Genomic DNA, 25,781 nt, shown 5'->3' with positions numbered 1-25,781 from the left:
CACAGGCCACTTGGTATTGGATTGAAAGAGGATACCTAGATATTGGAATCTGTGGACCTGTTCCACTGGGATGCCATCAAGGTTCCATTGATAGATTTTCCTGCTTCTTGCAAAAATCATGATTTTAGACTTAGAATGGTTTATATGCAGTTGGTTAGCAGAGCAATAGGCAGAAAGGATTTTTAAGGCTCTAAGTAGGCCCACCCGGGAAAATGAAAGTATTGTGGCATCGTCAGCGTAGAGCAGGAGCGGACATCTATAATCAGCTAATCTAGGGGCATGGATGTAGACCATGTGATACGAAAATGCCTTTCTTCAGTCACTGATATATAAGTTGAAGAGAAAGGGTGCCAGAATACATCCCTGCCTAACCCCCTTGTTAACGGGGATAGTGTTAGAGAGATCCCCCTGCGGGGTAAGGCGCACTTTTGCTTCTGTTCCATCGTGCAGTTGGGAGATAAGCCAAAGTAATCTTTTGTCAATACCCCAGGCAGAAAGTTTGGCCCACAACTTAGCTCTAGGGATTCTGTCGAAGGCAACCTTTAGGTCTATAAAGGCAATGCAGAGACGACCCTTCCTGGGGGTGGAATATTTTACGGCAAGATGATGAAGGATCAGGGTATGGTCAATTGCAGAATGATCTGGATGGAACCCCACCTGCTCATATCCAAGCAGGTCGGCCTCTTCAGCCCAGCACTCCAGTTTGGACAGGAGATAACGGGCATAGAGTTTCCCCAAAATTGAAAGAAGACTGATGTTACGGAAGTTGCCGGGATCGGAATGGGCGCCTGTCTTATGTATTGAAATAATTATGGCATCCTTCCAGAGCTTGGGGATGAGACCCGTCTGATTGATCGCATTAAATACCTCGGTGAGAACCGGGGTCCACCAGTCCTTATGGGCTAGAATGGCTTCGGCTGGGATGAGATCCGGGCCGGGAGCTTTTCAAAGTTTGAGTTGTCCGATTAGTTTGGCAATCATGGATGGTTCCACAGGAGGCCATTTGGGAAGGTGGTTAGGGAAAGAGCCTGAGGTCAAAGAGACTGGCACGTCGGTGTCGTAAAAGACTCGGCGTAGAAAGAGTTCCCATGTGGTGGCAGAGATGGAGTGAGTGAGCCTACTAGTTGGCCTCCTGTTTAACAGACTCCAGAAATCTCGAGGGTTGCTGGATTTCATGGCCTCTAGTAGTGCATTCCACCTTAGCCGGTGCCAGTCTTGCTTGGCTCTTGAAAGGGCTAGCTTGTATGCCTTCTTGGCCTCGAAATAAGTGGGGGGTGGGTGGGTGGCATCGATGAACCTGTTCATTTGTGAGCAGAATATATAAATCTCATATGGTTCCTGGCTTGTTTGCACTGTGAGTTAAATCAAGGGGCTCCCTTTCTCCGGGAAACTCTACCAGGAGTAAGAGTGGAGGGCTGAAAGGAGGCTATAAGTCCACTTAAACACTTGGTGAAGGCGGTCAGTAACACACCGGGTGTAGCCTTGGTGCCGATTAAGGCTGACAAAGTATTGGCTGCTTCTTGATGATAAAAGCGTGCGTGAAAAAGGGCCAGAGACTTTGACCATTTCGGCAACATCGGGGAGCCTCTGGGATTAGAGTCTATTGAGACAGCATGAGCAGGATGGTCTTGAGGTCTATATAGCCGTGCAACCATAATGAGAGGAAGGTGATCACTGAAAATCCTGTCGTCTACTTTGAAGGAGGAAATGTATGGCAAAAAGGCTCTCGAAACCAAGGTATAGTCTATTGTGCTGTTGCCACTTTTGGCCAAGTGGGTAAATTCCCCGGGGACATCTGGGGCACATCTGCCATTAAGGGGGAAGAGGTCTAGTTTGATGGTAAGAAGAGCTAGACAAGTCCCCGCTTTGTCAACTTTCCGATCCTTGGAGACTCTCCCTTTCAAGGTATCCAGGGGGTGGTCATCCTTAGTCGGGCCTGTCCACCAACGAGAGGCAACCAGGGTTTCCCAAGTCCCCGCAGTGCAGGCGTTTAGATCCCCCGCCACAAGAACCAGAGAATGAGGGAATCTAAGTGTGATGGTAGCAAGAAAGTCTTCCAGACCGGCCCACAGCTCATCTGAGTCCCGGTGAGAGCCCCCAGAAGGAAGATAGACATTAAACACCAGGAGCGAGAGCTTCCCGACGGATATCAAATTTGCCTGGGCATAAGGGGGAAGGGAGTCCACAGGAGTCACGTTTGCGTGCAAATCCAGGGAGATACCTGTTACAAGGCCGCCCTTCAAATGACCACCAAGCAGTGAGGGACGGGCTGGCAGGGATATGATTTCAAAACCACATAGCGAAATATCGTTAACTTCCCACGTTTCCTGAAATATGAGAATTTGAAAGTTTTTGAGGGAGTTCAAAAAGTCCGGGTCAGCTTTTTTGGACGCTCACCCTGCAATGTTCCAACTCATGATGGACCAAGGAAGAGTTGGAGAGTAGATCTTTGACTATCATTTGGAAGCAACAGGGGGCTGGTGGAAGGACTGGGGGACAGTTAGACCTTGTTTATCTTGCTTAGTTTTGGGATCGTTGTTAGATCTTGGAGAATTCTGGTGGGAAGCCAGATTTGGACTGAGGTTATTGTCCTGGTCTCGGTAGTGGCTTGAATGTTGTACAGATGGAACTGTCGGGCGAGACAACTGTATGGTATTGTTGTCATCAAAAGAAATACAGCCGTTATGTGATTTGGTGATAATGATAGACAGCAAAAGAGGGGGAGCCCGAGGAGTCTGAAAGGTCAAACCAGCCAGTTGTGGGGACTGAGCGTGTGGCATTTCGGGAGGCAAGATTCTCGGAGCAGAAGGGGAACAAGTGATCAGGGATAAACAGATGAGGCTTTAGACCACTGTACTACCAAGGCTCTATTTATAAAGCATCTGAGGAAAGACTCCAAAGTGGGTCAGATAGTTGCAAAGATCACATAAAAGCAAGGGGTAAAGGCTAAAAGCACAGTTAAAACCGCAATAAAAGACGAAGTAAAAACTTAAAAGCCGAGTAGGAGAAGCATATATCCTACCAGTCTTCCATCTTGGCTCCGCCTCCTCCCTGCCAGAACCGGTAGTAAAATCCTATATTCATGTTATATTCTTGCTCTTGCTTTAATATCAAAATCAAGGTGAGATAGGTGGCAAACAAATCTATAAATAAATATATGAAAAATAAATAAAAAATAATTGGAATAAATAATTCCAATATTTAAGGGGTTGCTGCAGATAAAAGGGGGTCAACCCTTTTGCTCCTTGATTGGACCAGATTGCCCGATCTGGTAGCGATGGCAGCGGGTAGTTCAGAGAACTGATAGCAAAAATCCCTGCCCCCCCCATGCCCAGCTGAGCTGCATAATCATCAGAGGTTGTTTTTTTATTTTTTATTTTTATTGAAAAGTTTTACCAAAAAAAAAAAAGAATTCCCCCCCCCAATATTCCCCCCACCCTTTCCCTCCCCCCCCCCCGAGACTTCCCAGAGCAAAATACAGGGTACTTCAATTAACAATCATAAGCTAAATTAACCTATCTATCCTCAGACTACCAAATCCCCCGCTGAAACCTTAACTCCACTATGGTACTTCTAATACTTAACGTTCATTCATAAGCTATTTGATATTTTCTTGTCTGATATTATTTTGAATATAATCAATCCATCTTCTCCATTCCAATATGTATCTTTCTTGTGTATAGTCCTTCAAATACGCTGAGATTTTCGCCATTTCTGCTAAATTCGTTACTTTCAGTATCCACTCTTCAATAGTAGGCAAAAAGTCCTTCTTCCAGTATTGTGCTATCAACAGCCTTGCTGCTGATATTAAGTTCAAAATCAATTTAGTCTCTAATACTGTACAATCCATCGTTATACCCAGTAAAAACAATTGAGGAATAAATTTCAACCTTTTTTTCAAAATGTTCTGCATCACCCACCAAATTTTTATCCAAAATGCCTTGATTTTCTTGCAGGTCCACCATATATGATAATAGGTTGCATCATCACATTCACATCTCCAACATTTAGCTTGCAAATTCGGGTACATACATGATAATTTTTTAGGATCTAAATGCCATCTATAAAACATTTTATAAAAGTTCTCTCTCAAATTTTGTGCTTGCATAAATTTAACATTTCTGACCCAAATCTTTTCCCATGTTTCCATCATCACTGGTTCCTGAAAGTTTTGTGCCCATTTTATCATACAATCCTTAACCAATTCTGTTTCTGAATCTATTTCCAATAAAGCATTATACAACCTTCTAATATGCATCTGACTTTGATCTCTAATCTGTTTCACCAAATTTTCCTCATTTTGCATAACACCAATTTTTTGATCTTCCCTCCATCTAGCTTGAAGCTGACCATACTGAAATTATACATCCTGTATAATTTTCAGTTTCACTCTTGGTTTCTTCCCACCTCAAATAAAAGTATTAACCCCTTTCTGCCATTCCAACAAATTTCCGTCTTTCTTAAGCACTGGTATCATTTGAAACAAAAATAAGAACCTAGGTCAAACATTCATTTTTATTGCTGCTATCCTAATGATAGTTGTAGCTTTTTCCAATTTTCCATTTCTTTCTGTACTTTTTGCCAAAGAACTTCATAATTGTTTTTAAACAGTTTCGTGTTTGAGGCTGCAATATATACTCCTAAGTAATTAACCTTTTTAACTATTTCAAACCCCGTTATTCTCCCTAAATCTTCTCTTTGAGATATGGACATATTTTTAATTATCACCTTTGTCTTATGTTGATTTACTTTAAATCCAGATACCTTACCATATTGACCTATTATGTCCAACATATATGGAACCACTTCTATAGGTTGAGATAAAGTAACAACCAGGTCATCTGCAAACGCTCTTAATCTATAATCCTGCTGTCTAATTACAATTTCTTTTATTTTATCAGATTCACGTAACTTATTCAACAAAACTTCTAAAGTTAAGATAAACAACAGTGGTGACAAGGGACAACCCTGCCTTGTACCTATAATCCTGCTGTCTAATTACAATTTCTTTTATTTTATCAGATTCACGTAACTTATTCAACAAAACTTCTAAAGTTAAGATAAACAACAGTGGTGACAAGGGACAACCCTGCCTTGTACCTTTCTCAATTTTAAAGACTTCTGTTAGGCCTCCATTAACTATTATTTGTGCTGTTTGTTCCTGATATATTGCTCTAATTGAATGTATAAAATATTCCCCAAAATGCATTTTTTCTATTATCTTAAACAAAAATTGCCAATTCAGTCGATCAAATGCTTTCTCTGCATCCAAAAATATGAACGCTGCAGGGACCTGGTTATTTTTTCCAAATATTCCAATAAGTTAATAATTTGTCTAACATTATATTTCATTTGCCTCCCTTACAATAACAGACCTCCGGACAATAACAGACCTCCGGATTTTTCGTCGGGCCCTAAAAACCCATTTATTTCAACTAGCTGGGCTGGCTTGAGTCAAATTTTAAACGGATTTTAAATTGGAATGTTTTAATTACGGCCAAAATTATTTAATTATTTTAAACAGATTTTAGATTTTGTATGTTTTGTATGTATGTCTTGTTTTTACTTTGGCTGTTCACCGCCCTGAGTCCTACATTGGAGAAGGGCGGTATAGAAATTTAAACAAATAAAATAAATAAATTTTATAAAACCTGATTGATCATTATGAATTGTTTGTTGCATAACTGGCATTAATCTGTTCGCTAATATCTTAGCAAAAATTTTATAATCAGTATTCAAAAGTGAAATTGGCCTAAAATTTTCAGGTTTGATACAGATTTGATCTTCCTTCGGAATCAATGAAACAAAAGCTGTTCTCCAAGAGGGTGGAACTCCTCCTCCTAATTGAATTTTACAAAATAAAGCTCTAAGCGGTTCTACCATTTCAAGCTGTAAATTCTTATAATAAACAGCTGTTAATCCAGCTTTCCCTGTTTTTAACTGCTTAATTGCAGCAATGATCTCCTCAGAAGTTATTGGTTGATTCAATCCTTCCCTCTGTTCCAACGTTAATTCCGGAATATTCCCTTCCTTTAAGTCTCTATCTATATCTATACCTTGTATTGAGTCACTAGCATATAAGTTTGTATAAAATTCTAAAAAAGCCTTTTTAATCATATTCTGTTGGTAAACTTCCTTACCTCTATATTCTATCTTACCAATGACTCGTGATTTCTGTTTTTTCCTCAGCATGTAGGCCAACCACCTACCTGGTTTATTGGCATTACAAAATGTATTATGTTTAGCATATTGTAAGCTAGTTGCCACCTGATCAGCCATTAATATATTAAATTGCCCTCATAATATATTTATTGTTTCTTTTATCTTCTTATCTTCTGGATTAAGTATAAGTAATTGTTCTTTCTTTTTTATTTCTTCCTCTATCTCTTTCCGCTTCTTTTGTTGTTTTAGTCTATGTTTATTATTCATATGTATTAACGTACCCCTCATATAAGCCTTACTAGCATCCCAAACCATTTCCATAGAGGTACCCTTGTTCATATTAATAGCAAAAAATTCTTTCATTTGTTTTTTAAGCTCTTTCACATTTTCTTCATATCTAAATAAATTTTCATTTAACCTCCAAGACCTCCTTTCTCCCCTTTCCTGTTCAAATTCCACCCAAATCGGACTATGATCAGTTAAAATTCTTGGACATATCTTGGTCTTCTTCACCCTAGAAATAAAATCATTTGTGGTGAGTATAAAATCAATCCTGGAGAAAGATTGATGTCTATCAGAAAAGAAGGTGAAGTCTCTTTCCTCCATATTGCGTTCTCTCCAAATATCTCTCAGTTCCATATCTTCTATCATATCAAAAAAAGATTTAGGTAATTTTGCACGTGTTGAAATCTTGGATAAACTTTTTTTATCTCTCTGTGTGTCTATTACTCCATTCCAGTCACCCATTAATATAAAAGATTTATAATCCCATTGTATTATTTTAGTGTGTAAAAATTTATAAAATTTGTCTTGTTGCTGATTAGGGGCATATATTCCAATTAAAAGCATTTTTCCAGTCTGTGTTAATAATTCAATTGTGATATATCTTCCTTGATCATCTGCCTCGATTAAATTAGCTGATAATCCTTTCTTTACATATATAACTAACCCATTTTTCTTCTCTGGCGCTGATGCCACAAAGTGTGTACCTAATCTTGAATTTATCAAATATTTTTGGTCTAATAACCTAATATGTGTTTCTTGCAGACAAATAACATCATTGTTAAATTGTTTCAAATAATGAAATACTTTCTTTCTTTTTTGTGGTGAATTTAAGTCATTAACATTCCAAGATAGAAATTTAGTTGCCATCTTTAGCTTTTCGAAGCCGCATAAGCATCAGCTGAAGATCCTCCTCCACCTTACTCTTTGGCCTAGCCCCCCACCCCCCACTGCTTCTGTTTTCTGAACTTCTTGAGATAGCTCTTGAGATTGTTGCATTTTTAACTGTTGTTCTTGAAGTTTATAAGTTGTTCGGGTCAGTCGTTATGCTTTCGGTTCTCCCTTCTTGAGTGGTTCCAGAGTTGGGGCTAAGCCCCCAAGATTCAGATCTTCTTCCGTGATGATTCCTCCAGCTGCAACTTCAGCATAAGTTTGTATCTGCTTTCCATCTTTTTCTTGTTGTATCATCTCCATTTTCTTTCTGCTCCCCCCTGGTGAGGGTGGGTATCCAGCCTTTAATCTTTTGCCTTCCAGACTGTGTTTAATCGGTATCTTTCTCCATTATAAGTCACTATTAGACCAGTTGGAACGTCCCATATGTATGCCACTTTTTGATTTCTCAGCTCATTTATCAAAAAGCCAAAGTCCTTTCTACTTCTCAACATCTTTGGAGGGATCTCTTTCAAAACCACCACTTCTTGCCCAGCCACCTGAACCTTATTCTTGTAGGAAGCTTGTAAAATATCATTTCTGATCATCCTGATTGTAAAATAAATCACCACATCTCTTGGCAGCTGTCTTTGTCTTGCCAACCAGGAGTTAACCCTGTAGATTTTATCAATTCGGCTTGCCACCTCTTCTGGTCTTTCTTTAATTATCTCTGCAATAGCATCAGCACAAATATCCTTTAAATTTTCCTTGTTGTTTTCTTTCAGGCCTCTCAATCTCAAAGCAAATTCCATGGACCTGTATTGTAACATTACCAATTCATCATCAACTTTCTCTGTTTTGGTCATGACATCTCCCATTTTGCTTTCCAAATTTAAATTGGCTTCATTAATTTCTTCCACTTTCTAATCCAACTGAATAACAAGTTTTGACAATCCTGATACTGCAAAAACAATATCATCTCTTATTTCATCGTGTTTTTTTGCAACCACTTCTTTAATTGATTTTATATCCTCCTCAACTTTCTTTAATTTCCCTTCCACAAGTACTGTTAAATTATTCATTGCTGTGGCTTGATTATTCATAGCTTCTTTCATTGCTGTTGCTTGATTATTCATGGCTTCTTTCATAAACTCTTTGAAATCATCGAGAGCAGCCTCCTGACTCTGTGAATCAGCCAGAAGTTGTGCTTTCTGTGTCACCACTGACACAACTGGGGAACCTCCCCCTCCTTTAACAACTCCTGGCTTAACTTGTTTAGAAGCCATCTTATTTTTCCTTTTTAAAAAGATCTTCCCCCCCCCCCAAAGCCACAAAGTCCCTTGAACAACTTTAAAGTGCTTGTAATTTATAGTCTCTAATTTATCAGGCAAAATAGTCTTTTCTCCACAAGTTCTCATTTCCCAGCAGCTTTAAAAGTTCTCAATAAGCACTTTCGTTTCTGACTTTCACTTTCAAAACCATAACAAAGACGCCATCTTCAGCCTCCAGCTCAAAGAAATTCAGTTTGAAACAAAGTAACTCCAGAGTTAAGCTCTGTTTCTTTAAGGCTTGTTCTCCTGTTTCCGCTCTGCCTGAGCTTGTAATCAATCAAACTCACTTTTGACAGCAGGATAGTTGCGGCGTCTGGCTCTGTTTAAAACAGAGTTGCCTCAGATCCGGAGCTTCTTGGTGGGCTGGCCGGGGACTCTCACCCTCCAAGCCTCTGGAATTATTCCAGAGGACTTTCGGGGAGCTCTACTTGCACCCACCGGCTCTCCTCTCCTTCTTCTCCCGATGGAGAGGTTTTTCAGCTGCCAGACAGCCGATTAGTGCTGTCAAAGCGGCTTTTACGAGATCGCGGGGCTGGCGGTCTAAGGAGACCGTCCACGACGCCTGCGGTGCCAACCGGAAGCCCTGTTTTTTTTAATTTTCAAAAGCATTTTTTTTCTACAACCTCTTCGGCCAAAGAGGTTGCAGAAAAAAAATGCTTTTAAAAGGCTCTAATGATCCCAGCTGAGTTGCCTGATCATCAGAGGCTTTTAAAAGCATTTTTTTTCCTGCAATCTCTTTGGCCCAGGAGGTTGTAGGGAAAAAACTGTTTTTAAAAGCCTCTGATGATCCCAGCTGAGTTGCCTCATCATCAGAGCCTTTTAAAAGCATTTTTTCTGCAACCTCTTCAGCCGAAGAGGTTGTAGAAAAAATGCTTTCAAAAGTTAAAAAAAAAAAGGTGGCCATGCCTACCCAGTCACATTATCCCCCCCATCAAGCCACGCCCACAGAACCAGTAGTAACAAATTTTATATTTCACCACTGGGGTCAACCTATTTTCCAAAGCATCTGAAGGCAGGACAAGAAGCAATGGATGAAAACTAAGATTTGACAAAGACTACTTGTCTCCTTATTCCATCGATTGAACTTGAATAAGGTTATGGTATTCATAGCTCCTTATTTTGAACTACTATAACAAACTTTCTTTGTATTCATCTGTAAAGAACATTCACTGAAAGGCAAACACAAGATAATATATCAAACTGGATTTTACACACTGTACCAAAACCAACATAAAAGTCCAGTCAACAGATCTGGCATGCACCAAATGATAAAAGTGGAGAGCACACTGCAGTAAAACCTCTGCAGAATGGCCCTTAGTGCAATAATATACAATATTCACATGGATAATTTGCCACACAAAATAAGGGACACCAAGTTTTTTGTGATTCCTTCAGTCCAGATTAGAGTTATGGAAGGAGATGGAAAGATTAGGTTACTGTCATTATTATCCTATGGTAACATTAGATTATGAACTTTCGAACTGCTGCACCCCGCCGCAGGGAGCCGGAGCCGGTAAGATGGTTCCGCCCCAGGCACCTGATGGAACCTGACAGATTCCAGATGGAGCTTGGGCCATTTCCTGAGGTTCTGGCACACGCCTCGACTGGAGACCTGGTGGCTGCCTGGGATAGGGCGGCTGCTGGTGCTCTGGATCGGGTCGTGCCTTTGCGGCCTCTGACCCGGCGCCGATCTCAATTGGCTCCTTGGTTTACCGAGGTGCTGAGGGAGTTGAAGCGCTGGAAAGGACGCCTAGAGAGTAGTTGGAGGGCCAGTCTTTCTGAATCTGACCGGACACTACTAAGATCCCACATTAAGAATTACTTAGCGGCGATAAAAGCAGCGAAATGTAGTTATTTTGCTGCCCTTATTGCATCATCAGATAATCGCCCGGCCGCCCTGTTTAGAGTGACCCTCTCCCTGCTCCACCAGGAAGCGCGGGAGGACCCCTTGGAGGGTAGAGCCGAGGATTTTGTTCAGTATCTGTATGACAAAATCACTCAGATTCGGGAAGATTTGGACTCCGACTGGGTAGTCTCAGGGGGAGAGACAGGGGCAGGTCTTGAGAATGTTATCTGGGATGAGTTTGATCCTGTGACCCCTGAGGACGTGGACAGGATTCTGGGTAGACTGAACGCGACCACTTGTTTATTGGACCCGTGTCCTTCCTGGTTAGTACTGGCTTCCCGGGAAGTGACACGAGGCTGGCTCCAGGGGATTATAAACGCTTCGCTGAGTGAGGGTGACTTTCCCGCCGCCTTGAAAGAGGCGGTGGTGAGGCCTCTCCTCAAGAAGCCTTCCCTGGACCCGGCAATGTTGGTAAATTATCGTCCGGTCTCCAACCTTCGCTTTGTTGCGAAGGTTGTTGAGAGTGTGGTCTCACAACGGCTCCCCCAGCACCTGGATGAAACAACGTATCTGGATCCGTTCCAGTCGGGCTTCAGGCCCGGGTACAGCATGGAAACGGCATTGGTCGCGTTGGTTGATGATCTCTGGGACAGGGGGTGCTCCTCTGTCCTGGTCCTGTTAGATCTCTCAGCGGCTTTTGATACCATCGACCATGGTATCATGCTGCATCGGTTGGAAGAGTTGGGGGTGGGAGGCACTGTGTTGTGGTGGTTCTCCTCCTTTCTCTCTGAGCGGTCGCAGTCTGTGTTGACAGGGGGACAGAGGTTGACCCCGAGGCCCCTCATATGTGGGGTGCCGCAAGGGTCGGTCCTCTCGCCTCTCCTGTTCAACATTTATGTGAAGCCGCTGGGCGAGATCATCCGTGGTTTCGGGGTGGAGTACCATCAGTACGCTGACGACACCCAGCTGTACATCTCCACCCCGGATCACCCCAATGATGCCCTTGAAGTGATGTCCCGGTGCCTGGAGGCCGTACGGATCTGGATGGGGAGGAACAGGCTCAGGCTCAACCCATCCAAGATCGAGTGGCTGTGGTTTCCGACGTCCCGATATAGTCAGTTGACGCCATCACTGACTATTGGGGGCAAATCATTGGCCCCCACGGAGAGGGCTCGCAACTTGGGCGTCCTCCTGGATTCACGGCTGTCTTTAGAAGAGCACTTGACGGCCGTGACCGGGAGGATTTTTCATCAGGTTCGCCTGATTCGCCAGTTGCGTCCCTTTCTGGATCGGGACTCGTTACGCACGGTCACTCATGCCCTTGTCACCTCCCGCCTGGACTATTGCAATGCTCTCTACATGGGGCTCCCCTTGAGGACCACCCGGAGGCTCCAACTGGCGCAGAGTGCGGCCGCGCGGGTGGTAATGGGAACGACATGGCGTTCCCATGTAACACCCCTCCTGCGCGAGCTGCACTGGCTCCTGGTGGTCTTCCGGGTGCGCTTCAAGGTTCTGGTTACCACCTTTAAAGCGCTCCATGGCTTAGGACCCGGGTACTTGTGGGACCGCCTACTACCACCAATAGCCTCCCACCGGCCGGTACGCTCCCATAGAGAGGGGCTCCTCCGGGTGCCGTCAGCCAAACAATGCCGACTGGCGGCCCCCAGGGGGAGAGCCTTCTCTGTGGGGGCACCTACTATCTGGAACGAGCTCCCCCCAGAGATACGGAGGATCCCGGATCTGCGCACCTTCCGCCGCGCCTTAAAGACCTTACTATTTCACCAGGCCGGCCTGGCCTAATTTTCCCCCTCTTTTATAAAAGATTTTTAAAATTTTAAATATCTTTTAGTATTTTATATATTCAATTTTAAATTGGTTTTAAAAGTTTGGGGTTTTAAATTTGTCGGGGCCAAAATTATTTAATTTGATTTTATTCTATTTTTTAAATTTTGTATTGTATGTGTTTTTATTGTTTGGCTGTGCACCGCCCTGAGTCCTTCGGGAGTAGGGCGGTATAGAAATCTAATAAAATGAAAAATGAAAAATGAAATGAAATGACACATGAAGCCAGATGAGAAAAATATTATTTAAATTAAATGTATGCAAATACTACATTCATTATGATAATACTATTGCTTAGAAATCCAGAAAAAGATTTTAATAACTATCACTTTGTTTTCTTTCTCATTTAATAGTAAAGAGGAAGCATTGACGATGACTGATAAAGACATTTGGATTAATCCCAGAATCTCAGGTAGAAAGTCTCAATCAATTCAGCCTTCTGTAGTTTGTGTTATAATTTTTTTAAAGTAACAAAGCATCTAGGTGAATATTATTCAATAATTCAATTCCTTTAGATTCACACATCCCCCAAATCATTTATTCACATGTGGATAATGAAAATAAATACAGAAAAGAAAATGAAGAAGAAAAAAATGATGAAGATGACAAAGAAAATGAGAAAGAATTGGAATTGCTGGTAAGTTTTCAGAATCTTTTACAGCAATATTCCCCAACCTTTCTGGGTTGGTAGCCTAATGCGGGGGGGGGGATGGTTTTGTGTGAGGGGCAGCTTCACTCATGCAGCCCAGTTGTGAATAGGCCATGGCCCGGTAGTAGAGTGTGGCCCACAGACTGGGGACCTGTTTTCGAGAAAGATCTCGAGAAAGAAACTGCTATGACTTTAAAGTACTCTAAAATCCTTTTCAGCTGCATGTCAAAATGCCCGAAGGTGGAATCAAACAGCATTCTCTATTCTTTTATTTTCTAAAATAAACAAATATTTTTTCCTGTTCCAAACAATGCACATGTATTTAGACCAACCAATTGGTTGATCAAAACTTTTCCTGGGGAGACATGATAAAGCTAGTGGGGTTTTCTTCAATAGAATAGTGGAGTTTTCTTCAATAGAATAAAAAATAATTCTTCAGATTATTATTCTCTCTCCTCCCAGTCTACCTCGCTAGCCTCTTATTGATTTACATGTGGACATTTTTTGTGGATATTTTGAAGTTGGACACAACTTCTTATTGAGTTTTGCGAGTATAAAAAATCAAAAACTTGTGATAAAAAAATCAGCAGGGATTTCATATTGGATATCCCAGACAGACAATTATGTGTATCAACTCAAACTATATATTCTGGTATGTTTCCTCAGCAACCAAAGGATTGCAATCTTCTTATTGATGAAGGTTGAGGGATAGTAACTCATAGTGCATGAATTGTACACAGGCCTGACATGGGGTGGGGGGGATGATCTCACTGAATTTTTATAATTTTTCAGTCATTTTTCTTCAAAAAACAAAAACCAACAACTGAAAATTGTTCAGATTTAACATATCAAGAATGCTGTCACTAATCTCCATACCTCCAAAATTCAACCTTCATTCTTGGAAATCATGACCCTGACTACTTTTTTTTTTTTTTGCAATTTTTTTTAAAAAAAATTTCCAAACATACAAATTACATCTTTTCGGAACAGAGCTTTGATCCGGTCATCAATTTGTTCAATTTTTTTGTCATCTTTAACAAAATTTTGTATATTCTATTTTGCCATAACATTTATTTCTCAATCTTAAATCGCATATTCAACTAGTACCATTTTAGAAAGAGTTTACTCATATTTATTTAATCAAAACAATTACCCTTCTATTAACCCATCTAAAATCTTAAATTGATAATACATTTATCAAATTTAAATCTTATAATCTTAAAAATATAGCAATTTAACATTTGACATTTAGACATAGTTCTTAATTCAAATAATGCTATTTCAGTTTTCTTTTCTTTTTTGCTTAAGTAAAAAATGTTCAAATTATTACAATTGTTATACATATTTAAACAATATCCCAATATTATAGCTATCAATTTTCTCAAACAATATCTTCCAATATCTTAATAAAAAATTGATTCATTATGTCCATTTATATATTTTCTTTTTTCATAATCTAATTTAACCTTTTCTTTTATCCTTCCACTGATAATCCCAATGTAATCATCTTTGTTCCACTGTTAATCCCAGTGTAAACATCTTTATTTTTTCCACTGTTAATCCCAGTGTGATGTCTTGGAACCTTCTTTTATCATTCTACTGTTAATCCCAGCATAATCATCTTTTACTTTTGTAAATATATTATTCAAACATATTCAAATTATTACAATTGTCATAGGTATTTAAATAATATCCCAATTATTATAGCCATCAATTTTCTCAAATAATTCCTTCTAACATCTTAATAAAAAAATTAATTCATTATATCTATTGCTATATTTTCTTTTAACATAGTCTATTTTCCATACATTTTAGCTTCAATCCACATTTCATTTATAAGTATCTGTAACATATTTCTTCTCACATTTGTTGATCTCAATATAGTCATTTTATAAATCCAAATCCTGGTCTTTTTTATTTCCCTTAATATTTTCCAATCTTTTATTCTTTTATCATTCACTGTTAATCCTAATATAATCATCATTATATTATTGTTAATCTCAATATAATCATCATGTTATTGTTAATCTCAATATAATCTCTAGAGACCTCCTTTTTATTATTACTATTCACATATTCAGTTATTTATTCATATTTAATCACAATGTCTTTATCTTCTTTATTTTCCACTTCTATGTCTTATTTCTGCATCTTCATTTTCTTGTCCACTCGTGTATACTCCAATTCAACTTTTATATCCTCAAATTTTTATCCTCTATGCAACATTATAGTTATTTCTCTTATTTCCATTCTCCAAGTCAAATAAATCAATTTGTTCCTTCTCTGATTCCTACGCCCTTTTTCTTTTTAAGTTAATATTATTCCAATTGTAAGAGTTCCATTGTGTTCCCTTCTTTTTATTTTTTTATTCCTCCAAAAGTCAAACCGCTTGTAGACAAGAAAATCCTCCTCTGCAAGTTCCCACGGTTATTATTTTATTTATTTATTTATTAAATTTATATGCCGCCCCTCTCAGGGCGGCTCACAAAACATTTAAAAAAAAACATTCTAAAAACATTTAAAAGATTAAAAAACATTAAAAACCTTAGAACATATTCACACCATTCATGGCCGGATCTTGCCAGATCGCAAAGCGAGATCAACAGCCCCAGGCCTGCCAGAAAAGCCAGGTCTTCACAGCTTTTCGGAAGGCCAGTAGGGTGGGGATGGTCCGGACCTCAGTAGGTAACTGGTTACAGAGAGCTGGGGCAGCCACAGAGAAGGCCTGTTATGGGGTTGTGTTGCTTTTAATCTTTATCTCTATGTACCTCTATGAGATGTTTTTGGTTCCTGGGTGTTCCCTTTGAAGACGCTTTATAAGCATTGTTTGTTAGTTTAACTTCGTTAATAAAAGCTTATCCGAAACATGGTGTCAGAAGTGGTTCGGCCTTGAAAGTTGAGCATTTGAAGAAAGAAATATAGCACCATGGCAGATAATATACCACTGCTGCAACCCATGCGAGTAAGTGAGGACTCTAGCACTAATTGGGAAAACTTTAGGGCAGAGTTTGAACATTACTCTTTGGTGACAGGCTTAAATGATAAACCAGCAGCAGTACAAGCTGCCACATTAAGAAGATTGATGGGTGCAGAATGTCCCCATTTATAAGCATAGTTTATAAGCATAGTTTAACTCTTACAGAAGAGCAGAGGACTGATACAAAGGCTATTTTGGATGCTTTGGAAGCTTTCTTCAGACCGCATAAGAATGTTATATATGAAAGATATCTTTTTGGCAGCTGCACGCAGGAAGAAGGGGAGACGATAGACGCCTTTGTAACACGCTTAAAGGAACAAGCAACAAGCTGTGATTATGGTTCCCTCAGAGACGAACTCATCCGAGACAAAATAGTTTTGGGTGTTGTCAAGGAAAGTACACGCCACCATTTATTAAGGGAACATGGTTAACTTTGCAATTAGCCATAGAAATATGTCGGACTACTGAACTTACAGATAAACGGCTGATGGCATTGGAGCGAGATAAACAGACCAACTGTGTTAATGTAGCTTCCAGGCACCAGCCAAATGTGAGGAATCATCAGCAACAGCAGCAGTTTAAACAGAAGCCTCGCAATTTGTCAGCAGACAACCACACACCATGTAAATACTGTGACAATGTGCATGCATGTGGGAAAGATCGATGTCCAGCGTATGGTAAAATCTGTAGGGTGTGTGGGAGGCTGAACCACTTTGCTGGGGTGTGTCTGGCAGCAAGGAAGTTGCATATGGTCGAGCAAACGCCGGACTTAGAGGATGTATCGCTGTTTACCACAGATGGGATCTATACGAAAGAATGCATTGGTGCAGTACATTCAAAAGGCAAAAAGTGGTTTGTTAATCTTCAATTTAATGATATAACTCAATCTTGTCAGTTGGACTCGGGGGCAACATGCAATGTGATGAGCCTAAAGGATAAAACGAAATTGGCACCTGAGACACCCCTCCAGCCTAGTAGTGCCACGTTAAAGTTATATTCGGGGGAACTGATGAAGTCACTAGGCTTATTTTATACAGAGTGTAACATACGTGGGGTTACTCACAAATTGGAATTTGAAATTGTGGATGTAGATCAAAAGCCATTACTGTCAGGCTCAATGTGTGAGCGTTTGGGACTGATGCGATTTACCATTCCAAGGGAGTTGCATAATGTTGAAACCTATTCCTCCAAAGCCTTGGGGAGACCATTGATAAAGCATCAAGTCCTCCAAATTTATAGGGAGGTGTTTGAGGGCCCTATTGCATCCGTTCCAGGAGAGGTTCACTTTCAACTTGATCCCGCTGTCCCTCCAGTACAAAGTGCCCTGCGCAATGTCCCTATTAAGGCACAGGTTAAAGCACAGTTGGATAAATATGAAGCAGAGGGACATATTGTTTCAGTAGCTGAGCCAACCGACTGGATAAGTAATATGGTGGTGATTAGGAAGTTGGAAAAGATCCAAATTTGCATCGATCCCAAGTTTTTGAATATGGCTTTGAAACGATCGCATTACCCAATGCCAACGTTAGAGGATGTTTTGCACAAGCTGCCTAAGGCACGCGTTTTTACACTTGTTGATGCCAGGGATGCCTTTCTACAGTGTAAACTGGACGAAGAGAGCAGTTATATGACTACGTTTTGGACTCCTTGGGGCAGAAAGAGGTGGTTTAAACTGCCCTTTGGTGTCTCCGTAGCACCAGAGATGTATCAAAGGAAGCAGCAGGAATTATTGTGTGGCCTCAGCGAAATTGAGCCTATAGCTAACAATATCCTTATAGTTGGGTGTGGCGACACTGATGATGAAGCGGAGCATGATCATGACGGGAAATTGATGGCACTATTGGAGCGGTGTAAGCAGGTGAAGCTGAGGCTCAGTATAAAGAAGCTGCAGTTTAAGGTGCGAGAAGTCCGCTTTCGTGGACATATTTTAACATCACAAGGGTTAAAAGCGGACCCAGACAAGATCAGAGCTATTGTGAACATGCCACCACCTACTGATGCTAAAGCAGTGCAGAGATTCATTGGCTTTGTTACATATCTAGCAAAATTTTTGCCACATTTATCTGAGGTGTGCCAGCCATTGAGACGTCTGTTGGATAAAGCACAGTTTGGCACTGGCTCCCTAAACATGACCAGGCAGTGCAAGAGATAAAACGCTTGGTTACTTCTGCTCCAGTATTAAAATACTATGATGTTACAAAGATGGTTACTATTCAAAGCGACTCAAGTAAGAACGGTCTGGGATGCTGTCTGTTACAAGAAGGTCAGCCAGTTGCATACGCATCCAGAGCACTTTCGCCAGCAGAGTTAAACTATGCTCAGATCGAGAAAGAATGTTTAAGTATCGTATTTGCTTGCCAGCGTTTCCATTAATCCCTTTATGGTAGAGATATAATTCAGTTGAAACTGATCACAAAGCATTAATAACTATATTCAAAAAGCCTCTTCTGTGTGCCCCGAAGCGTTTGCAAAGCATGATGCTCAGTTTACAGCATTATAATCTTGATGTGGTTTTTAAGCCAGGACGTGAAATGTATATCAGCGATACCCTGAGTAGAGCCACAGTAGATCAGACAGCTACGAGAGGAGAACATGAATATCAGACGGTTTGTTAGCTGCGACAGGAACAAATATGTTTTGCTGAAATTAATCAAGCAGATTACCTTAATGTTACAAATCAGTGGTTACAGCAGTTGAGGCAACATACGGATGCTGACGTGGCCCTACAGACACTAAAGAATATCGTGCTGAGCGGGTGGCCGGATGTGAAAGAGGCAGTTCCCATGATTGTAAGGGATGAGATGAGATCTCTTCAGAGATGAGATCGTTGTACAAGATGGCATTCTGTATAAGGGTCCAAGAGTTATAGTGCCAAAGTTATTGAGACCGGAGATGTTATTGCGCATCCATTCAAGCCATATTGGTGGGGAGGCATGCTATAGACAAGCCCGTGACACATTGTACTGGCCAAATATGCAAGGCGAAATTGAGGATTTTGTCAGTAATTGTACCATCTGTAATGAATATGCATATCGGCAACAGAAAGAAACTATGATGTCACACGAGATACCATCCCGACCCTGGCAGATCATTAGTATGGACTTGTTTAATTATGCAGGGAAAGAGTACTTGATAATAGTGGACCATTATTCGGATTATTGGGAAATTGACCTCCTTCTAGACCTGTCAGCTGAGACCACCATCAAGAGATGTAAGTCTCAGTTTGCACGTTACGGGCAACCAAATGTAGTGATTACTGATAATGGTCCTCAATTTGTAAGTCTGCAATTCAAGAAATTTGCTGCTGAGTGGGAGTTTGATCATATTACTTCATCGCCACATTATCCGCAAGCGAATGGAAAAGCTGAATCAGCTGTAAAGATTGCTAAGAACTTATGTAGGAAAGCACATGGCGAATGTAGCGATCCATGGAAGGCTATTTTACATTGGAGGAATACTCCAACTGAAGGTATGGACAGTAGCCCAGCACAAAGATTAATGTCACAGAGATTAAAGACGTCCTTACCCGTGGCAAATAAGTTGCTTGAGCCCGTGGTGATACAAGGGGTCCCGGAAAGGCTACGGCAGAAGAGGCAAGTGGCAAAGGCCAACTATGATAGATCTGCAAGAGACTTGCCAGAGTTAAAGGTGGGAGAACGAATTCGGATGAGACCACTGCCTGGAGATCGGACTGGCCGTTGGGAAAGAGGTACCTGTTTACAACAAGTGGCACCTCGCTCCTATTTGGTGGAGGTTGGAGGAACCCAATATCGGCGGAACCGTGTGGACTTGCGTGTGGCTGAGCAACCAGACATGCATGTGGCTGAGCAACCAGACTCCTCATATTCAGTGGGTGAGTCAGAGCCAGTTGCCAAGCCAAACCTACTTAAGGATAATAATGAATGCTCGTCTGACATTGATGACAGTCCTGAGCAAGTTGGTGCGTCTGGTGATAGCCAAACAGCCGAGGCTTCAGAAAATGGCGAGCGAAGAGATCCGGCCTGCATGAGAGAGTCAGGTGTGAGAGAGGCGGTCGTTACTCGTAGATGCTCACACCCCCCTGATAGACTCAAGTTGTAGAAAGTGTTGGGAGATGTTGTGGGGTTGTGTTGCTTTTAATCTTTATCTCTATGTGCCTCTATGAGGTGTTTCCGGTTCCTGGGTGTTCCCTTTGAAGACGCTTTATAAGCGTTGTTTGTTAGTTTAACTTCGTTAATAAAAGCTTATCCGAAACAAGGCCCTCCCCCATGGGCCCACCAGCTGGCATTGTTTAGCTGACGGGACCTGGAGGGACCAACTCTGTGGGATCTTACCGGTCGCTGGGAGCTATGTGGTAGAAGGCGGTTTTGAAGATAACCTGGCCCTGAAGTTATCTGTGAAGTTCACAATTTTCCAAACAAAAAACCAAGTTGCAATGTTCCTTTGCAGAGACAGATGGTGTCTCTCTGCAATCCACAATTCCAATTGCTTAACAAGTATCCATTTTGTTTCAATTACATCACGATCTTACTTAGCTTCTTTTTTTCCTTTTTCAGTTTAAAAATATTAAATCATATTTAAAGTCCAGTCCAAATTTAAGTAGCTCTTCTCACTTCTTTTTTCCTTTTCCCCCCTTTTATTTATGCATCACTTTTCTTTTTAAACCTAGTTATCCATTCTTTTTGTTTTTCTTACAATTTAAAAAAGAAAGGGGAGGGAAAGGGTCTCTTTATTTCTTTCCAATCCTTTGACCATATCTAATTGTTTAAAATTCCCAAATAGTTTATTCAGAAATCAATTTTCTACTGGGTTTTTGTCTCTTTAAAGTTGCATTTCAAAATCTTCTTTGCCCCCATGCTCCTTAGCCGCTATTACCTCATTAGGGGTCTTATAATTGTAAGATGTTTCTCTTGTTGTTATTTCAAGCCTGGGTTGGCTGTCACTCACCCGGCTTCAAAAAGACTCTCCTCTCCTCTCTCCAGCTATATACTTGATCCGATTGTCCCAGCTTCGTGGCAGCCACCATGGCTGCCATCTCCCACCGCCGACTCTCAGAGAGCTTCCTCTGATCTCTGAGGAACTTGCCTGTTCCTCTCGGTCATCCAAGGTACCTGTTTTTCTTATTTATTAATTCAATTTGTATGCCACCCCTCTCCGATGACTCAGGGTGGCTCACAATGCATTTAAAATCATTATAAAAAACATTTAAAAATTTAAAAATTAAAAACATTAAAACTCATTCACACCATTCATGGCTGGATCTCACCAGATTGCAAGAGCAAGATCAACGGCCCCAGGCCTACAGGATGATTCTGGTCCCATCTGCAGCAGTTCGTCAGCTGGGGTTTTCGCGGAGCTCATCAGAGCCCGCTAATTCCCCGACTGTCTCGCCGCAATGCCAAACTGGAAGTCCCCATGACCCTGTCTACTTTGATGACAGATTAATGTATTGTCTACTCAAACATCCAAAATAATTTTTAAAATGACTAATCTGTGGTCACCAAAACTTTGTTCGCTTTGGTTAGACAATATTATTATATATTCCACAAGAGGAAGATCTTTCTCTACTTCAACAGTGGTGATAAGCATACTACATAATTTGCTAATACTATGTTACTATCAAAGTTTTAATTATATATTTGGTATGATTAAAGGATGTAGGATGTTTGTTTTTGTTTTTTTTTAAAAAAAAATATTATTATTTTTTGAAACATAAACATAAAATACATCTTTTAAGAATGAAGCTTTGATCCGGTCATGAATAGGTACAATTGCTTCACCCTCTTTATCAAGCTCTTTCCCAAATCTCCATCATTACATCTTTTAAAATAAAAACCAAAACAAATTTTCCCCCCAATTATAATATCTTAATCTAAACAATTACCTTTCTATTATGTCACCACAAATCTTAATTTCAAAATAACACAATTCAATATTTAATTACATTTATTACCCTGAATTCTATCTATATACCCATATCTAGGACCCATTACATTAAATCTTTAAATCCTAATCTCTTTTAGTTTACATCTATATTTCTTAAACTTATCGCACATTACATTCTTTGTTTTACACAGAGTCATTTCATTATTACAATCTTATCATTTAATACTAATCCCACCATAATCGTATTATTATCACCATCAATTCCATCTTAAGTCATATTTATTTTAGCTACTTATCTCTTAATCATCTTCTTTTGGCTGTTTTCCAGCATCATCATTTATTGTTTGGCTGTTTCTCAGCATCATCATTTATTGTTTTGGCTGTTTCCCAGTATATTCATATTATTTGACTGATTCCCAGCATATTCCTCTCTATTTTCCTATCACACCCAAAGAAAGAAAGAAAAGAAAAAGAAAGCAAACATCTCCATCTATTATTTTGGCTGATTCCCAACATATTCATATATCTTTTGGCTGTTTTCAGCATATTCATTAAGCATATTCTTAATTTTACTGTTTATCTCTGTGTAATTCCCTATTTTATTTTACCTTCCATGTATACATTAGTTGTTCATATTTAATCATATTATCATTCTCAGCTTTATCTGCAATTTAACATTGAGACTTAATTCTTACATCAAACACATCCCCATATAAATCAATAAAATTTCTTGGATTCTTCTCATATTCATATTATCAATACTATCCATCTTTACTTTATTTTTCTATTTTAATCACATTGTCATATTTTCCATCCTTATACATCTATAAACACTTCCTTTTTATAATTAATATTCATCTAAACATTACATTTTCATTTTTAATCAAACTATTTTACATTCTTTTTTCCCAACCGTGTATATTTTATTTCTTCATTTCCTTGTCTGTCAACATATATTCCATTTCAAATTGTTCTCAAATTTAATTCTCCATGTGTCATTTTAGTTCTTTTTGTTACTTCTTATTCAATGCAAAGTAGATCAACGTTCCTTCTTTTGTTCCTGCGCCATTTTCTTTTGTTGCTGCGCCAATTAGTAATAGTTATAAATGTTATGTTGTATTTCTTCTTTCTGTCCACCGGCAAAGCCGTCTATCGACAAAGAAAAAGCCTCCAGCACCAAAGTCCCATGGCTATTATTTGTAATTTCAGAGTATTCCAAAACAACCAGCAAGTTACAGTGTTTCTTTTTTGAAGCAGAAGGTGTATCTCTGCAATCCACACTTTCCCTTAGTCATGCCAGTATCCATTTTGTTGCAATTATTTAACAGTCCAATTTAGATCTCTTTTTCTCTTGAGTTTTAAAAGTGTTTAATCCATACCTTTTTCTTTTTTCTTTTTTTTTTTTTACAAAGTCCAATTCTAGTTTAAATTTTTTTTCCAGTCTTTTCAGCATGCCTGAATGTTTAATTGTTCCAATGAAATCTATCCCAAAATAAGTTTCCTAGCGGGTCTTTCCCTCCTGAGGTTATTTTTCAAAATCTTCTATGCCCCTCTAATCCACAGCCGCTGTTTTAAGGCTAGGGGTCTTACAAGAACCAATCATTGCTCTTGCGTTGTTACAAGCCTAAGTTGGTGTCACTCACCCGGTTTCAAAGAGCTTCGTTCTTTCACTCTTTCCTCCTGCTCATCTCTTAGTTCGGTTTGTCCCAGCTTCGTGGCAACCGCCATGGCTGCTGCCCCCCACCGCCAACTCGCAGAAAGTTCCCTCTGACCTCTGAGGAACTTGCCTGTTCTTCTTGGTCATCCGAGGCACCTCTCTTCCTACCCTGTCCCTGCAGGACGGTTCTGGTCCGAAGACCCATCGGAGGCGGTTCGGCAGTCGGGTTTTTCACTGGACTCCTCAGAGCCTGCTATTTTCCCAGCTGTCTTGCCATGATGTCAAACTGGAAGTCTAGGATGTAGGATGTTTTGAAACATTTTATTTTGTTATCTTTCATTTAACAACTTATTTCTCTTTTATCACAGGAAATAAGGGACAATTTGAAAACAATAGAAGAAGAATAACTTTATTTCTTATTTTTCTGATTTCTATTATTGCATTCCCCCCCTTTCTTTTTTTTAGTTTTACAGTTAGGGAGCCATACATAGACTATAACTAATGGCTACTCAACAGTGATTGTTTGTAGGCTCATGAAAGAGCAAAGCAATGATGTTGCAAGTGAATATTTTTAAGCATTTGATAATTAGATAATTGCATAAAATAATTTTTAATGTGGCACTTGATGTATAGATTAATTTAAAAAATTGCTCCTTGTCCAGAAGTTTTGATTCTGAAGAGAATAATAGTAGGGAAAGATAAGTTATTGTTTTTAAACTCAAAAATTGCATCTGACCACAGATACCACCTTTCAGACATAAAACACATGAAGAAATCTATTCATATTAAACATTACTTTTAACTTCAATGCCACTTATATTTCATAAATGTTATTCAGTGGGTTAACCTGCATTTTATGAGAAGAAAAAAGTTATATACACAAGTAAATAAGCAGGAAATATAATGGTGTTTGTGAGTGAAAATATAAAATCTGAAACACACAAAAGGACATGCTAAACATTAGCACCACACAGCCATTTTGGGTAGAGAGTAAGACAATTCTTCAGACAAAAGGCCAAAGTTATCTTAGCTCTAACTTTAGGAGAGTTTAAAATTGTCATTCAGGAGCTTTTACTGCCTGATTAATCAGCATCGAAATATTATTATTTTTTATTAACAAGAGAGAAGGTATGAAAGTTATAACATTCTCCAATACAAGACTTAAGTATATAGATTTTTTAAAAATCTATATACCTGGTCAAAGCTCAGTCCAATCATTTTATATGCTGCATAATGAATTAAACAATAGAGATCTATAATAAATGGAAATGCAACCAAATCTTTGAAACCAATGGCTCACACGACAGCTCAGCAGTTGACAAGTAATATCAGCCTTATGTGAGAAGGGGAAATTGTAAGATTTGCATATAATTATTGAAATCATGCAAATGTCAGTTATAAGGAGGGAGATAGCGGGGAAAGAAACAGGCATCTCACTATTAAATCCTGACAGTTGGCATCACTGAAAAGCTCAGATACATTTGAGGACTAGTTGGCAGAGGGTCATTAAAACAGAATTTGCAGAAACATTAGTTCCTTCACTTTTCTTTGAGTGACGTTTTACTATTAATAGTTTGCAGAGGCTTTGCAGAAAACATATTAATAAGAGACATTGTAATAGGGATATCTGCAGCAAATGTAATAAGGGAGTTTCCCAGTTTCTATCTTCTAATTGATTGGTATAGAACCATCCATCTATGCATTTGAAAGCAAGGGAAGAATGCCATAAGGAGCAAATGCTATTCAATAATGTAATTTAATATTGGGGTGATAGTGAAGAAACATCTTTGTGGCCTTTCCTAACTTAGAGTTTCTGCAGTTTCTAACTAAAACATTGCTGTTTGAGGGGTCTTGGGAGAATAAAATAAACATAATCCTTATAGTATTTGTCAGTGTGCAAATGTGTCTATATTTTACTGTACATTCTTTAGCTTTGATGTTTTGTGTCACTGCACTCACTTTAAAATAAAGCATGCCTAGAATGGAATGTGCTCTCTGAATGAATTAGTTTGCCTTGTACAGAATTTTCTCTTCAGGATTCATTTCTCTGAAACATACTTGAAACTTACTCATAAATAAACAGGCTAAGATGGGGACAGACATAAAGAGGAAAAGTGGAATTTTATTTTTTGCCTCTTATATTTGTTTATTGCCCTTTGTGGCTGTGCGTGCATACGTGCTTAAAATGCAATATTCATTTTGTAAACAGCTTGGAAGCATGTTTTCTAAAAATGGGTTTCATTGGAAAAAAGATCTTTCTTGAATTGAACCCCTTTTCATGCATATGTGTATGAGTGTAG

At 39.5% G+C, this 25,781-nt stretch overlaps 1 protein-coding gene across 3 annotated transcripts in view; it reads left to right on the top strand.

The window, feature by feature from the left end:
* Positions 1–25,781, top strand: part of PPP1R3A (protein phosphatase 1 regulatory subunit 3A) — a 107,455-nt gene that overhangs the window by 47,803 nt on the left and 33,871 nt on the right. For all 3 annotated transcript variants that reach the window (XM_060687113.2, XM_034431016.2, XM_034431014.2), the window contains exons 2-3: positions 12,687–12,745; positions 12,849–12,970. In XM_060687113.2, coding sequence (XP_060543096.1) covers positions 12,687–12,745; positions 12,849–12,970 — 181 coding nt within the window. The remainder of the gene's footprint in view (positions 1–12,686; positions 12,746–12,848; positions 12,971–25,781) is intronic.

This window comes from Pantherophis guttatus, chromosome 7, assembly GCF_059756535.1.
Source record: "Pantherophis guttatus breed Tessera chromosome 7, ASM5975653v1, whole genome shotgun sequence".
Classification (NCBI taxonomy): domain Eukaryota; kingdom Metazoa; phylum Chordata; class Lepidosauria; order Squamata; family Colubridae; genus Pantherophis; species Pantherophis guttatus.
This window is presented reverse-complemented; position numbering and strand designations above follow the sequence as displayed.